This window comes from Rousettus aegyptiacus, unplaced genomic scaffold (assembly GCF_014176215.1).
Source record: "Rousettus aegyptiacus isolate mRouAeg1 unplaced genomic scaffold, mRouAeg1.p scaffold_m13_p_7, whole genome shotgun sequence".
NCBI classification, from domain to species: domain Eukaryota; kingdom Metazoa; phylum Chordata; class Mammalia; order Chiroptera; family Pteropodidae; genus Rousettus; species Rousettus aegyptiacus.
In genome coordinates, this window is record NW_023416310.1 from 96,350,618 (window position 1) to 96,367,542 (window position 16,925).

General features: G+C 45.7%; 1 protein-coding gene across 13 annotated transcripts in view; it reads right to left on the reverse strand.

Moving 5' to 3' along the window:
- Positions 1 to 16,925, reverse strand: part of LOC107499678 (protocadherin gamma-C4) — a 155,491-nt gene that overhangs the window by 67,915 nt on the left and 70,651 nt on the right. Inside the window, exon 1 of one of the 13 annotated variants that reach the window (XM_016124127.2) lies at positions 12,407 to 16,923. The exons of 10 other annotated variants lie outside the window; for them this stretch is intronic. In XM_016124127.2, the coding sequence (XP_015979613.2) occupies positions 12,407 to 14,824 (2,418 nt within the window). In that variant the 5' untranslated portion in view covers positions 14,825 to 16,923. 2 more of the 13 variants (XM_016124116.2, XM_016124118.2) reach the window with 2 other exon arrangements.

Here is a 16,925-nt window from a genome sequence, read left to right on the forward strand (position 1 = left end):
TCTCACCCGATTACTCGTAGGTTGACATTTGCCTACACCGGTAAGTGAATCTTCAACTATCAAGAGAGGCTCACTTTTCTCACAGCTCTCTTGGCTGATGAGCGTGTCCGCGTAGTTGGGTTGTGGGAAGATCAGGTGACTCTTCCGCGAGTCAGCAGTGAGGGACACCTGGTGGGAATAGGTCTGCAGGAACGCCTGTACCCCATCCACGCCCACAAAGTGCGAGGCGGGCACGCTTGCCAATCCGCCTCCAGAAGCCTGGAGCAGGCGTGACGTGTGCCAGCGCCTCAGTCTGAGCGCCAGCAGCACAATGACAAAGGCGAGGAAGACACAGGAGACCACGGCCACCGCCACCACGAGGTACAGGGTGAGGCTCGAGTCATCGGGGTTGGTGGGAGACTCCAGGCTGCCCAGATCAGCTAGGACCTCTGGGATGCTGTCGGCTACAGCCACGGTGAGTGTGACAGTGGCCGAGAGAGGGGGCTGGCCATGGTCCTGGACGGCCACCACCAAGCTCTGCTTGAGGGCATCTCTGTCCAGCAGGGCCCGCGCCGTGTGCACCTCACCCGTGTGCAGCCCCACTGTGAAGAGCCCTGGCTCACTGGCCTTGAGCAGGCGGTAGGACAGCCAGGCGTTCTGGCCCGAGTCTCTGTCCACTGCCACCACCTTAGTTACCAGGTAGCCGGGCTCTGCAGAGCGGGGTGCCAGTTCCACACCAGTGGAACCATCAGTGGGGAGAGCAGGGTACAGGATCTCTGGTGTGTTGTCATTCTGGTCCAGCACAAACAGGCTCAATGACACGTTGCTGCTGAGTGGAGGATCCCCGCTGTCATGCGCCATCACTTGTAGCTGCAAGTCACGGAACTGCTCATAGTCGAAGGAGTGCAGGGCATACAGGACCCCAGTATCTGAGTTGATAGAGATGTAGGAGGACAGGGGTGCTCCCTGTACAGTGTCTTCGACCAGGGAGTAAGTGACCCTGGCATTCTCTTCGCTGTCCCAGTCAAGTGCAGTCACTGAGAAGAAGGAGGCTCCTCTGGCGTTATTTTCAAGAATGTAGGCTGAATAAGAGGAGTGAGCAAAAGTGGGCGCGTTATCATTGTCATCTGCAACGTTCAGTGAAATGTGAGTTTTTGTAGACAAGGGTGGACTTCCCTGATCTGTAGCTGTCAATGTTATATTGTAGCTCTGGATGTGCTCTCTGTCCAGCACTCTGTTTGTCATCAACTTGTAATAATATTCATACGTCTTTTCCAAATTAAAGGGCAGATTGTTAGGAATAAAACAAGAGACTTGACCATTTTCTCCAGAGTCTTGATCTTGCACATTCAGAAGAGCAATTACTGTACCTGGAGGAGAATTTTCCAGCACTGAGTTAGTAGAAGATGTGATCGTTATCTCTGGAACATTATCATTTACATCCACAACTGTGATCAACATCTTGGCAGTGGTCGAGAGACCTCCACCATCTTGGCCTTGAATTTCCATCTCATAGAATCTATATTTCTCAAAATCCAGAGGCCCCTGTAGTAACACTTCTCCAGTTTGAGAATCCAACTGGAATATTTCAGAAGCTCTGCTTTCCATATCCCGGAATGAATACACCACTTCCCCATTGATTCCCTCATCTGGATCAGTCGCGTTGACCACTAGCACCCGAGTTCCAGGGCTGAGGTTCTCAGGAACACTCACTCTATATACAGATTGCGTAAATTTTGGGATATGGTCATTTATGTCGAGGACCACCACGCGAATGGGAACAGTGCCCTGGCGGACGGGATCTCCTCCATCTAAGGCTGTGAGAAAGAGGAGGTGAGCAGCCTCTTTCTCCCGGTCCAGGCTCCCCTCCAGCACCAGCTCTGGATTTTTGGCCCCATCGGTTCTGCCTCGCACTTGCAAGGAAAAGTAACTATTAGAGTTGAGCTGGTAGCCCTGGAGTGAGTTGATTCCTACATCTGGGTCCCTAGCGTTAGGAAGGGGAAATCGCGATCCCGGAGTTGCGTGCTCACTGACTTTTATCTCCACTTCCTCCTCCCGAAAGCTGGGGGCGTTGTCATTAATATCCATTATTTCCACTTCCACTCCGTAAATCTTCAGGGTATCTTCTACAAGTATCTCCATTTTTAAAATACATGAGGACACCGTCTCACAGAGCTCCTCCCGGTCTATCCTGCCCGCGGTAACCAAGCTGCCGCTTCGCGGATTCAGAGCAAAAAGCGGCGTCTTTCCTCTGGAGACAATCCGGACGCGGCGCTCCGCTAGCTCCCAGGGCTCCAGCCCCAGGTCCTTGGAAATATTGCCCACGAAGAAGCCTTTGTCTGTTTCTTCGGGCACCAAGTATTGGATCTGCCGGGCACCGGACTCCTGCAGCGTCCCCAGGAAAATGTACAGTAGGACCAGCCCTCTGCGGTCCAGGCGTAGTAGCTGATTCGCCATGGCTGTGGCCGAACTGGTAAGTCCGCGGTTTCTTGAGCCGGTTTGTTCTGACTCAGCTTATGTATCTACGAAGTCCCGGGCCGACTGCATCCAAAATATATTAGAGAGCGAAGCGAAGTCCGTACATTAAGTTTCCAGCATCAGGATCTCTGGGTATCCACCTCACTCTGCTTTGTGTTATAGAGATGGGGAAGGGAGGGACTCTGTAGCGGGCAGCTTCCCATTCCCTGGTTGGTGAACAGCGGCGCCTAGAGTCCAATCTTATTATTGCAACGAGTAAGAAAACCCAACTAGTAATGAGCCTGTTCCAGAAGTTAATGAATACACTCACCTCTTGGAGAACCGCACGTACGATATATGTAAAGCTTAAAATCGCAGACAATAAAGAGATATATAATGTGATGTTAAAGAGTACTTTTGGAAAGAAGACTATTAAGGGGGTTTGCATAAAAATTTTTTAAAGTTTTCAAATACTATGGGAATTGCAGACTTGCAGGTTAGATTAGGTCTCTATTGATTTTTCCCGACTGAAGGAACAGCATTTGTGGATGTGGGAATACTACAGTCTCAACAAAATCATTAGATAAGATGCATGACTATAATTCTTACCTATGTTTCTTTATTAAGAAAAAAATGAAACGCTGAGAAAATTTGGATGGCATTAGGGCTGGCTGTTATATAAAATGTCACAATGTAAAAATATAACTGTATTCCATATCCTTAATTAAAAGGCATTCAATTTCATGAAATTTCATCGGAGATTTCTCTGTATATTTACCTTAAAATGTATTTGAATATTAGAAACATTGAGTATTGTAGACTTTAGTCTTAATAGTGATACCCATAGGTCTAAACAAGATTTATTTTAGGAACTTTATCAAGAGATTGAACCTAGGATCTTAAAATAACAGCACTATATTGGTACATATTGGCACAACGAAATATAAAAAAATTCTTTTAATTACTTACCTGTTTAAAAGCTTTCTTATCTGCTTCAACACTAGGAGTTAGAATACTAGCCAATAGTACTGAAGAACTATCTTTGTTGAGAGTATCTTGTTTGGACGGACAACGATCAACAGATGTGAGAAAACTAAATTTTGGGTTAGTTTGATCGCCAGGCACACACAAATTATAAGCATAAGGCAACGTTCCCTCACTGTAGTTGGCGGGAATCTCAGGTCTAGACTTGGAGCAGAGAACAGACCCAAAGCAGCCCCCAGCGGCAGGGCTGGAAGAGCGTCGCAGGCGCAGGGCAATGGCCAGAATCACAGCGAGAAGAAAGAGCACGGAGATCAAGGCCAAGGCCACCACCAGGTAAAACTGCAGCTCAGCTTGGGGATCAGAGGGCACAGGACGGTCGCTGAGATCCGGTAGAGCCTCTTGTAGGCTGTCAGCGAAGACCAGGAGCAGCGTGGCGGTGGCCGAGAGGGCCGGCTGCCCCCCATCGCGCACAGCGACCAGCAGGCGCTGGCGGGCAGCGTCCCTCTCGCCCAAAGCGCGCGCCGTGCGCACCTCTCCCGTGCGCAGCCCCAGGCTGAACAGTCCCGGCTCGCTGGCCTGCAGCACGTGGTAGGACAGCCAGGCGTTGTGTCCCGAGTCCGCGTCCACCGCCACCACCTTGGTGACCAGGTAGCCGGGCTGCGCGGCGCGCGGCACCGTGTCAAAGAGCGCAGAGCCGTCGGGCCCCAGCGCCGGGTACAGCACGCGAGGCGCGTTGTCGTTGCGGTCGCCCACCAACACGCGCAGGCTCACGTTGGCGCTGAGCGCGGGCGAGCCCTGGTCGCGGGCCTGCAGCGTCAGCTCGAAGGCGCGCAGCTGCTCGTGGTCGAAGGCGCGCTGCGCGAACACCACCCCGCTCTGCGCGCTCACCGACACGTAGGACGACAGCGCCCTGCTGGCTCCAGGTCGCTGGCCACGATGGAGTAGGAGACGTGGCCGTTGGGTCCCAGGTCGGGGTCGGAGGCGCTGACTTGGGCGATGGATGCCCCGGGCGGATTGTTTTCTGGCACATGGACCAGGTAAGCTGACTGCTGGAAAACCGGAGCGTTATCGTTGACGTCGGTGATGCGCAGGGTGATGGTAGTGCTGGAGGAGAGGGGCGGCTTGCCTTTGTCGGTGGCTGTGATGGTGACATTGTACTCCAGGGTCTGTTCCCGGTCCAGGGCTCCATCTGTTACTAACTTGTAATAATTATTAGAAGATGAATGAATCTGAAATGGAACATGTCTACTTAAATTACATGTGACTTCTCCATTTTCCCCGGAATCCCGGTCCCGTGTTTTGAAGAGAGCCACAACCATTCCTGGATGTGAATCCTCCAAAATCTCCTCAGAGAGAGAAGTGATGATTATTTCTGGGTTGTTGTCGTTTTCGTCTAGAATTTCTATAATTACTTTACACCGCGCAGCGAGAGATCCTCTGTCCTTTGCTTCTACATCCACGGTGTATCTTTCTACATCTTCGAAATCCAAGGGTTGATGAGTTATAATGCTTCCTGTAGTGGAATCCAGAGAGAATACGTGCTCAACTTTACCATCCACACCGAAAAAGGAGTAGGTGATCTCAGCGTTGAAGCCTTCGTCTTTGTCACTGGCGCTAACCATCAGCACTGAGGTGCCTGGAGGCGAGTCTTCACGAAGGCTGACCCTGTACACGTCTTGGCTGAACACTGGGGGGTTATCGTTGGCATCCACCACCAGGATTCGGATCTGAGCTGTGCCACTTCGTGGCGGAACCCCACCATCTAAGGCTGTCAGGACCAAGTAATGAGCGCTCTGCGTTTCTCGGTCCAGGTTCTTCTTCAGTACTAATTCTGGGTATCTGCCACCGTCGGGATTGTCTTTCACCACCAATGAGAAATATTCGTTAGGATTTAGTTGATATTTGCTTAGTGAATTCATACTAATATCAGGATCTTTGGCAAAGTCCAGAATTGTTCCCACTCCTGGGCTGACAGATTCGCTGATTTCTAAGTTTATTTCATCTTTATCGAATTGGGGAGCATGGTCATTAATATCCTCAACCACCACAATTATATGAAAAATGTTTAAAGGATTTTCCACCACGGCTTCCAACTGCAACTCACATATTCTTCTCTCTTTGCAAATCTGCTCACGGTCTATTCTGTCCTTCACGAGTAAATCCCCGCTCTCCGCGTCTACTTTGAAAAGCAGCTTCTCCGCGCTAACACGCAGCTTCCGCGCCGACACCTCCAGGACACCGAGCCCTAGATCCTTGGCGAGGTTCCCCACCACCGAGCCCTCGGCCAGCTCCTCGGGAATCGAGTAGCGGATCGGCTCGCAGAGCGCGCGGTAGAACAAAGGAAGAAGGAAGGGAAACAGTACCTGCGGCCGGCGGGCTGGGTGTCTCTGAGCGCAGCTCCCTCCCATTGCGCCCTCTAGTTCTCGCTGCGTCCAGGCTTTTCGGTCGGAGAGTGCACACTATCGCACTGGAAGAGCTTACGGCCAGGACAGGCGAACCCCCAGACTCTGGGGAGAGTCTGTGCAGCCGGGAGCCCTAGTGTGTAAGGGGGTTTCCTTCTCTAAGTGTTGGTCTCTGCGCAGGAAATCCCTGGCTAGAGGCTTAGGAATCCCAAGCTCAGCGCTTGCCCTGCACTGGCCTACAGCGGCGCCCAGAGGCTCTGTGTGGAACTGCAGTCTAGTTTTTCTCAGTTTCAGGAAATCTTTCTCTTTGAACGCAAAATGATAACACCTAAAATATTTGAATCTTATTCCTCAGTGATTTCGTTTTCATCATGAAACATGTTTTTCCCATTGTCAAATCTATATATTTTCATATTTAAAATTTTTATCTAGATTTTGAATATATTAAAGTATTTCTTTCAAAAGTCAAAAAGGCACAAAAGAATATAGAGTGAAAAGTAGGTCTCTATCTCATGGCTCACTGCTATCTGGTTCTTCCACTCAGAAGCAATCATTGTTGTTCCTTTTAAGAGTATGATCCACAAAGAGAAGTACTGACGATAAACAAAAACTGTTTTGTCTTCAACATTAGCTTATATTTGGACACAAAGTATCAATCCATCCCACTCCCTATATTTAGGGATTAGAATGCAATCATTGCCATATTGATTACAATCATCCAAAGTTCCTGTGCTGCTTTTAAATAATTACACTTAAAAAAAACTTGCTTACAATAGCTATCATGTTAAAAGAGTAGTTTTTTAAAAAAACTGCATATTTTTCAAAATAAAAATTATTTGAGATGGATGCATAATAATTTTGAGTCTTGTGGACAGAAATTTTAAGTGACAGTTTCAGTGATTTAAAAGTAAATAACTACAACCCTAAATGGTACGTCCTCTTTCTATAGACCGATCATTGAACACTGTTGAATGATGTGAAAAAAATAATGTTCTCATAATGTTTTGAGACATATTCGGACACTCTTTGACTTTACGCTAGTATTAGTTTAGAAGAGTATTAGACATTCTATGTAAATTAACTATATAGAAACTAAAAGTAAGAGATCAAACCAAATGCACCGTCTTCAGTAACCTGAATGGGTTCTCCAGTAACTCTTCTGATAATATGTTTAGAATAGTTTTGTGTACTTCTCTGCTTATATTTGGATCTCCTGCAGAAATGACATTTCTTTCTTGACTTTAAGTTTATTTTGACTCTTAATTTCAGAGTTTTCAGAATTTCAGGTGGATCTTCTTTTTTCTACATTAAGGAGCCACTGAAATACTCTGGACACACATCTTTTGCTCCTGTTCTTGGGAACATGTATAAATTTGTTTCCCCAATCCATTTTTCAGCCTCAGAGATTGGAGAATTAACAAAAATAACACAGAGGAAGCAGAACACAAAATTTGCTTAATTTAGCTTTCTATAGGTCCTCTACAAATCCACTGAGTAAAGAAAATCAAATTAAAATGCTATGTCTTCCACATAAGAGTATAAAATTAGATTCACAGGCAAAAAGGATTCTGCAGTATTACTAAATATGATTATATTTGAAAAAAATTTAAGCACACATTGTTATGAATTGTTATAGAATATTGATGAAAATTTTAAATCTCTTTGGAAGTCTATTCAACTATAAATATCGCTACAAGTATAATTTGAAAAATGTAATGACAGAGGTGTACTGTCCTCCTGGGCAAGAACAACATTGAGTGGCCTTGTGTTTGAGCTGTGTTTTCAGCAATGCTGATGCATTTGTTTCTGACATCTACCTATTCTTACCAGAACTACCTTCAACTACCTTCAAAATGAGAGCTAGGATTTCATCATGTAGCCAACAGGAGAGCACACAAGCTATAAAAATGTAAGGCTCTGTAAAGCTAATATGACAATAGGCCTTCATTGCCATTATGTAAATACTTACTAGAAAGTAAAAACATATCAGCCTTCATAACCAACAAGTTCTACTCTTCAATGTTTTACCAAGAAGCAAATGTCATCAAAACAAAGGAAAAAGTGAAAGAGTAAAAATTAAAATTTTCACGGTGCTACAAACCTAAAAGCTAAATCAATCATAATTTTTTAAATGAAAGGAATAAAAATAGAACTCACTGGAACCAAAGGAGTATCTTCTATAGGAAACTTCGAGTCATCTAACAGAGACAAAGGATCCTTTTTCTCACAGCTCTCATGGCTAATGAGCGTGTCCGCATAGTTGGGCTGTGGGAAGATCAGGTGACTCTTCCGAGAGTCAGCAGTGAGAGACACCTGGTGGGAATAGGTCTGCAGGAACGCCTGTACCCTGTCCACACCCACAAAGTGCGACGCAGGCACACTTGCCAATCCACCTCCAGAAGCCTGGAGCAACCGTGACGTGTGCCAACGCCTCAGTCTGAGCGCCAGCAGTACAATGACAAAGGCGAGAAAGACACAGGAGACCACGGTAACTGCCACCACCAGGTATAGAGTGAGGCTGGAGCCATCAGGGTTGGTGGAGCGCTCGAGACTGCCTAGATCAGCCAGAACCTCTGGGATGCTGTCGGCCACTGCCACGGTGAGCGTGACAGTGGCCGAGAGAGGGGGCTGGCCGTGGTCCTGGACGGCCACCACCAAGCTCTGCTTGAGGGCATCTCTGTCCAGCAGGGCCCGCGCTGTGCGCACCTCTCCTGTGTGCAGCCCCACGGTGAAGAGCCCTGGTTCGCTGGCCTTGAGCAGGCGGTAGGACAGCCAGGCGTTCTGGCCCGAGTCTCTGTCTACTGCCACCACTTTAGTCACCAGGTAGCCGGGCTCTGCAGAGCGGGGTGCCAGTTCCACACCAGTGGAACCATCAGTGGGGAGAGCAGGGTACAGGATCTCTGGTGTGTTGTCATTCTGGTCCAGCACAAACAGGCTCAATGACACGTTGCTGCTGAGTGGTGGGTCCCCACTGTCAGTGGCAGTCACCTGCATCTGCAGATCGCGAAACTGCTCATAGTCGAAGGACTGAAGTGCATACAGGATTCCTGTGTCAGAGTTGATGGAAACATAGGAGGACAGAGGTGCCCCCTGGATAGTGTCTTCAGCTAGGGAATAAATAACCCGAGCATTCTCTTTGCTGTCTGGGTCTAGTGCTGTCACAGAGAAGATGGAGGCACCTCTGGGGTTGTTCTCTGGGATGTAGGTAAAGTAGGATATGTGAGAGAAGGTGGGTGGGTTGTCATTGATATCTGCCACTTGCAGGGTGAAATGAGTCTCTGTTGATAGGGGTGGACTTCCTCCATCTGTGGCTGTTACAGTAATATTGTAAGAGGAAACCTGTTCCCTGTCAAGGGCCCTGTGTGTCACCAATCTATAATAACTATCAATGGACTTCTCTAACTTAAATGGTAGATCCCCCAATATGGAACAGGTGACCTGTCCATTCTGCCCAGAGTCGAGATCATGCACATTTAAAAGGGCTATAACAGTCCCCAGAGGTGAATCTTCTTTCAAGGGACTAAACAGAGATGTGAGGGTCACCTCTGGACTGTTGTCATTTACATCTTCTACTGTAATCAACACTTTTGCAGTTGCAAGATATGCTCCTCCGTCTTCCGCTTGTATTTCTATTTCATAAAAACCTGTTTCTTCATAATCTAGATTTTCTGATATTTTTATTTCTCCAGTATTTTTGTTTAGTTGGAATGTCAACAATTGCGAATCAGGTAATTTTCGGAATGAATATGTCACTTCTCCATTGGCTCCTTCATCCCTGTCGGTGGCAGTGACTCTCAACAGCTGTGTGCCCACAGGCAAGTTTTCTGGAACACTCACTCGGTATTCCGGCAATGTGAACACCGGTGCATTGTCATTTGTATCAAAGACAGTCACACTGATGAGGACAGTGCCAGAGCGGATAGGGTCGCCCCCGTCAGAGGCAGTGAGGACCAGGTGGTGCTGCACCTCTTCCTCTCGATCCAGGGCGTGCTCCAGCACCAGCTCCGGGTACTTGATGCCACCGGCACGGCTCCGAACAGCTAGGGAGAAGTGCCTATTGGGGCTGAGCTGGTAGCTCTGTAGGGAGTTCACGCCCACATCCGGATCAACAGCTTCCGGGAGAGGAAAACTCATTCCTGGGGAGACGTTTTCATTAATTTTTAGGTCTAGATTTTCCGCTTGGAATTTTGGGGCATTATCGTTGATATCAGTTACTTCTATTTCTATCCCGAAAAGTTTCACCCTATCTTCCACGAGAATGTTAAAATTCACCAGGCACCTAGCACTGTGAGCGCAGAGCTCCTCCCGGTCTATCCTTCCCACGGTGACCAAGCTGCCCCTTCGCGGATTCAGAGCAAAAAGCTGAGTCCTACCTCTGGAAACGATGCGGACTCCGCGCTCCGTTAGTTCCCGGGGCTCCAACCCGAGATCCTTGGAGATGTTGCCCACGAAGGAGCCTTTTTCCAGCTCCTCAGGAACCGAGTAGCGGATCTGCCGGGCATCAGCCTCCCATAGCACAGCGGCGAAAAGGCAGAGCAGAATCAGTGGGCTGCGGTCCGACCGCTTCCTTTGAGCGGCCATTGTTTGGTCGCGGAATCCTCGCAAAGTCCTCTCTGGGCACGTTGTATGTTTTGACCGGTTCCTTTTTCTTTCTCTGGATGCAGGGAGTCGCTGTAGCCTGAGCACCTTAAATTCTGGAGTGAGTGTCGCTGCAGCCCCTGAGCTGGTTTGTAGGAACTGTGAAGCTTTGTGTAGTTGGAACCCAGAGAATCCGAATTGAGCGCTGGCTGCGTCTCTCTCCTAGTAGGTGAACAGCGGCGCTCAGAGTCCTCAGAAGTTACTACACCCACCATGTATGCGATAGAAAACAATCGCTACTCTTTGTTAGAGATTTTATGTTCTTTGGTTTCTCGACTAATATCTTTAAATTAACTATTTGTATGTTTCTTACTGGATGGGATAAAGTGAAATGTACTATAAAAGTACTGTAAAATATTAAATGGAAATGGTTAAATATATTTTCCCAATAGAAATATATCCACTTTAACAGGTAAGTAATGCTTATTTTATTTTTCTGTGATCTTCTAGATATATTCAGAAAAGTCTACAATTTTGTTTGGAATTTTATTTAAATGCTCCAATTATGTTTAGACATTCATATAGAGAGACTATGTGAGATATACTCCTTACAGCCACTTAGAATTTTTATTTTAGATTTAACTAATTAATTTGTTTAGTATTAAGATCATGTAAAAGATTTAAAAAAAAATTTCTAAAATGGAGCCTCAATGAATCTTTTTTTAAAAAATGTGTTTTAAATGAAAGGCATATATCAATTGAAATTAATTTGACATATTTAAATGAATTAAACAGGTAATAAACTAAAAGTGACATGTTGGTGTTGGAAGAGAAATATGTAGAAGAAATTCAAGTGCTAGAATTCAAAAAAACTAAGTTCAAAGCAGTGATGTAGGTATTTGCAAAATAAGCATTTATGTCAAATGACCTGTTTTCATCAGGGCATTGATGCCAATATAAATAATCTCTTTTGGCATTTTATATGGAAGCCAAAAGTAAAGTGGTAAACACATCTTCAACTGTATGCGCCCATCAACCCAAAGGCAGTTCTTGCCTCAAAGATGAAAGGTTTAGAAGTTCACTTCTTTCATAAAAAGAACACGTCGTTCAGAAATGATTATGTCACTGTGCTCCAAGTATGGAACTCTTCAAAGTCTATCTCTTTTCTTCAAAATTTTATGTCAATCCAAGGCAATCCAAGACAGAGACTGAGCACAAAAGGTAAGAGCATTTCATTTGCTTTCTTGGAAATTCTTGATCTTCCAATGGAGATGGAAAAATATTGGGAAAGAGTACAACTTGAGCTCCAAGAAAATATAAGTAAATATAAGAAGAGGGCCAGAGGGACCAAAAGTTGAAGAGGAAAATTCCTCTAGAATAGTTAATAAGTTTGGGTGACCATAGAAACCTTGGCAATGGAAAGAAAATTTTGACTTTTCTCCAAGAACAAATGCATACATCTATAACTTTGCATATAATTTCAGGAATTCATGGATCTACTCACCACCTCCCTCAAATGCTTACAGTTTTAAAAATTATTAAAATAAACGAAGAAAGATATCTAAATGCATCTGAGAGGCTATTTGCAATAAATGTTTCTTTGAAAGGAACACCCGCTTTGATATTTAATGAGTGCCTAAATATTATTAAGTGTTAAAAACATAAATAGAACATAGAAAATTCATCTTTAATTTAAGTAGATTAGAATACATAGGTTATTATTTATTTACTTATTTGGTAAGAAGCCAAGACCACTGCCTCTGCTTTGTTAATCTGACCTTGATAAGGCATCTCCAATTTAATGACATTCTTTCTGAATTATAAGTAATGTATGAACCAAGTGAGTTTTGAAAAATATAATCAGCCAAAAGTGAACACTGGAGAAGACAAGATGGTGATTAGTTATGGCTTTTCTAAATATAATTCTAGGTATAAAAATAAAGTAGTACGCCTGAAATATGAGAACCTAGTAGATTATAACGGAAGACACAAAAAACGAAACTCACCAATGTTAGAGTCTCAGGATGTGAAGTCAAATCACTCCCATCCTGAAGTGGAATCAAAGCCCCAGGAGAATCACCGCAACCTATGTCTTGAGTGGAATGCAAAGGCTCGCTACATTTTAGGAAATTAAACTCTGTCTTTCCAGTATGGGCAACGCACAGATTGTAGGAATAGGGTAACGTTCCCTCACTGTAGTTGGGGGGTATCTCGGGTCCAGACTTGGAGCAGAGAACAGACCCAAAGCAGCCCCCAGCGGCAGGGCTGGAAGAGCGTCGCAGGCGCAGGGCAATGGCCAGAATCACAGCGAGAAGAAAGAGCACGGAGATCAAGGCCAAAGCCACTACCAGGTAAAACTGTAGCTCAGCTTGGGGATCAGAGGGCACAGGACGGTCGCTGAGATCCGGCAGAGCCTCTTGTAGGCTGTCAGCGAAGACCAGGAGCAGCGTGGCGGTGGCCGAGAGGGCTGGCTGCCCCCCATCGCGCACAGCGACCAGCAGGCGCTGGCGGGCAGCGTCCCTCTCGCCCAAAGCGCGCGCCGTGCGCACCTCGCCCGTGCGCAGCCCCAGGCTGAACAGTCCGGGCTCGCTGGCCTGCAGCACGTGGTAGGACAGCCAGGCGTTGTGTCCCGAGTCCGCGTCCACCGCCACCACTTTGGTGACCAGGTAGCCGGGCTGCGCGGCGCGCGGCACCGTGTCAAAGAGCGCAGAGCCGTCGGGCCCCAGCGCCGGGTACAGCACGCGAGGCGCGTTGTCGTTGCGGTCGCCCACCAACACGCGCAGGCTCACGTTGGCGCTGAGCGCGGGCGAGCCCTGGTCGCGGGCCTGCAGCGTCAGCTCGAAGGCGCGCAGCTGCTCGTGGTCGAAGGCGCGCTGCGCGAACACCACCCCGCTCTGCGCGCTCACCGACACGTAGGACGACAGCGCCTGTGGCTCCAGGTCGCTGGCTACTATGGAGTAGGAGACGTGGCCGTTGAGTCCTAGGTCAGGGTCGGAGGCGCTGACTTGCGCTATGGAGGCCCCGGGCGGATTGTTTTCCGGCACGTGGACCAGGTAGGCCGACTGCTGGAAAACCGGAGCGTTGTCGTTGACATCGGTGATGCGCAGGGTGATGGTAGTGCTGGAGGAGAGGGGCGGCTTGCCTTTGTCGGTGGCTGTGATGGTGACGTTGTAATCCGGAGTATGCTCTCGGTCTAAGATCCCATCGGTCACAAGCTTGTAGTAATTATTAGAGGAGGAGGAAATCTTGAAAGGAATATCTCTTTCTATGTTACACGTGACTTCTCCATTTCCTCCGAAATCCCAGTCCCGTGTTTTGAAGAGGGCAACCACCATTCCTGGATGAGAATCCTCCGAAATCTCATCAGAGAGAGAAGTGATGATTATCTCCGGGTTGTTGTCGTTTTCATCTAGTATTTCTATGATCACTTTACACTGAGTAGAAAGACCACCTCCATCCTTTGCTTCCACTTCCATAGTGTGTCTTTCTGTATCCTCAAAATCCAACGGCTGAGTATTCTTAACCATGCCTGTTTTCTCATCCAGTGAGAACACGTGCCTTGTACTCTGAGCAGTGCTTCTGAAGTAGTAGTTTATTTCGGCATTGATCCCTTCATCCTGATCAGTAGCCGTCACTTGCAATATGGAGGACCCCGGGGGCAGATTTTCACTTACACTGACTCTATATTCCTCTTTGCTGAATACTGGGGAATTATCATTTGTGTCTTTGACAAAGATTTCTATTCGAACAGTGGCACTTCGTGGCGGGTCCCCTCCATCCATGGCAGTCAATATCAAGCGATGAGACCTCTGCTCTTCCCGGTCTAGGGATTTCACCAAGGATAACTCTGGGTATTTGCCACCATCGGAATTAACTCTAACCATTAATGAGAAATAAGGGTTAGGGTTTATCCGATAATCTTTAACAGAATTCATGTTTATATCGGGGTCAGTGGCAGGGTCTAGGGATATCCGTACACCAGGGGATATAGATTCAAAAATTTCTAAAGGTATTTCCTTTTTATCGAATTGGGGAGCATGGTCATTAATATCCTCAACCACCACAATTATATGAAAAATGTTTAAAGGATTTTCCACCACGGCTTCCAACTGCAACTCACATATTCTTCTCTCTTTGCAAATCTGCTCACGGTCTATTCTGTCCTTCACGAGTAAATCCCCGCTCTCCGCGTCTACTTTGAAAAGCAGCTTCTCCGCGCTAACACGCAGCTTCCGCGCCGACACCTCCAGGACACCGAGCCCTAGATCCTTGGCGAGGTTCCCCACCACCGAGCCCTCGGCCAGCTCCTCGGGAATCGAGTAGCGGATCGGCTCGCAGAGCGCGCGGTAGAACAAAGGAAGAAGGAAGGGAAACAGTACCTGCGGCCGGCGGGCTGGGTGTCTCTGAGCGCAGCTCCCTCCCATTGCGCGCTCTAGTTCTCGCTGCGTCCCAGACTTTTTCGAAAGCTGAAGAAACTGCAACCCACAGCGTCACTGGAAGAGCATTCCACCTAGGACAGGCGGAGCTGGGAATCCGTGTGTGCTGGGGAGAGCCTGCGAGGCCGGGAGCCCCAGTGTTTGAGTAGGTTTCCTTCCCTGTGTGGTTGGCTGTGCAGGAAATCCCAGGCTAGAGGCTGAAGAATCCTGGGCGTCCTCGCTTGTCCTGCACTGGCCTACAGCGGCGCCTAGAGGCTCCTTGTGGAACTGCAGTCTGACATGTTAGTCTTGAATCCTAGTTTATCTCTAGTGTAATACATATCTCTTCAAAAATGCAGTTATATAATAGCCCTACGTTTTAGTTGATCATAGGATGCCTATGTGCCTGGCGTTTTCATAAAACTTGTTGTGGAAATTTTCAAACATAAAAGTAGAGAGCATTATTATTGAATCTTTATATACCCATACCTACTGCAACTATGATCAGCACAAGACCACCTTTGTTTAGTATATATTGCACTTATTATTTTCAATTAAATACAATATATTTAATTAATTTCTTTTAGATGAGACATTAAGGTGAGCTAAACTTTTATCTTTACGCCTGTTATGTTATATAATCCGTTACCAATGCAAAAGTCCTACCTAGTTTAAGAAAACTAGAATTTAGCATTTCCACACTTTGCCTTTAAAAACAGTAAGCCCTGTGTTCTGTTTTTAAAGGCAAGTGACATTTTTATAGTAGAGACTAGTAGTTACCTACTATGACATGCAGCCCTCGGTATCTGTTATTACCTTTTCTCTCTCATATTAACACATATTTTAATATTTATGAATGCTAAGTACTAAAGGTTACTCCCCAGGGCAGAAACTTTAAGTGACAGATTTCCTACTGCATGGTTTAAAATATGACCATGAATGATGGTTTACTTTTTCCCTAGTACCTTAAGAAAAAAGAGTATTTGAAATAATTATGTCTGTATGTCATAATGGACTTCCAGACTTATTAGACCTTATATTCAGTATGTTTAGAATAGAATTTTGTGACAACTTCAAAGCTTATTTTCAAAATCTCAGAACATCATTTATTTCTTGAAATGACACTATGTTTAACATCAAATTAAATAATACATTATTTTTTCCCTAATAGCTAAGAGCTAATAAAATATTCTTAGAACCTCCTCACAAGTTCCTGAAGATATTTTCCTAAATCATCTCCCATATCCATATTTATTTCTAGCCTTAAAGTTTGGAGAATTGAGCCATAAATAACAGACAGTCAAAGAATAGTTTTTATTTTCCTTGTTTTGTCCTCTCACAGTGTTCAGTCTCAGAAATCCCTCTTGAGCAAGCATAAAGTATAGGAAAGAAGAGTTTCAACTATTAATAATTTGATCTTATAGCATTAAGAAATTAAAACCTTGAGCATATGAGAACAAGGATGTTAAAATTTTTACCATTAAAAGAATAAAAAATGCTTTACTAGGGTTTGGAGATAGATGATAACTGAAGTTTGAATCTTCCTCAGAAATGATCTTTAAATACAAATGACCTCTACAAACATTAGATCTGAAAAACATCACCTCGAAGGGGTGTTTTTCTGTCCCAGAAACAGAAGAGCAGAAGCAGTAAATCTAGGTTTTCAGTTATTTCTCCAAGAAGAATGCATTTGCCACCTCATTAATTTACCCTTACAAAAATGGTATCAGTTGTGGTAATGCTTTCAGAGTAAGAATTCCACATTAGAGATGATAATAATAATAAATTTCAGGAATGAAAATCCAGCCCTAAAATTAGTAATGAACCAAGGTAACCAATCAAACAACCCCATCCAAAGAATCTGTGTTAGTGCTGGATCATGATAGCAGCCCATGAGGAAAGCTGCTTTGACCTTAGGTTTATTGTTATGAGAAAGTGAAAAAATATCAGCGATGTAACGAATAAATGCCTCTATCCATGTTATGGCAAAAATGAGGACCAGTAAAAACATAAACGGCGAGAAATATGTTAATATAAGTGTTTCCTACCTTAAGTGCCAACCCGTGGAGAGAAAATCAATTGTAATAGAAAGTAAAAGAGAAAAATGAAC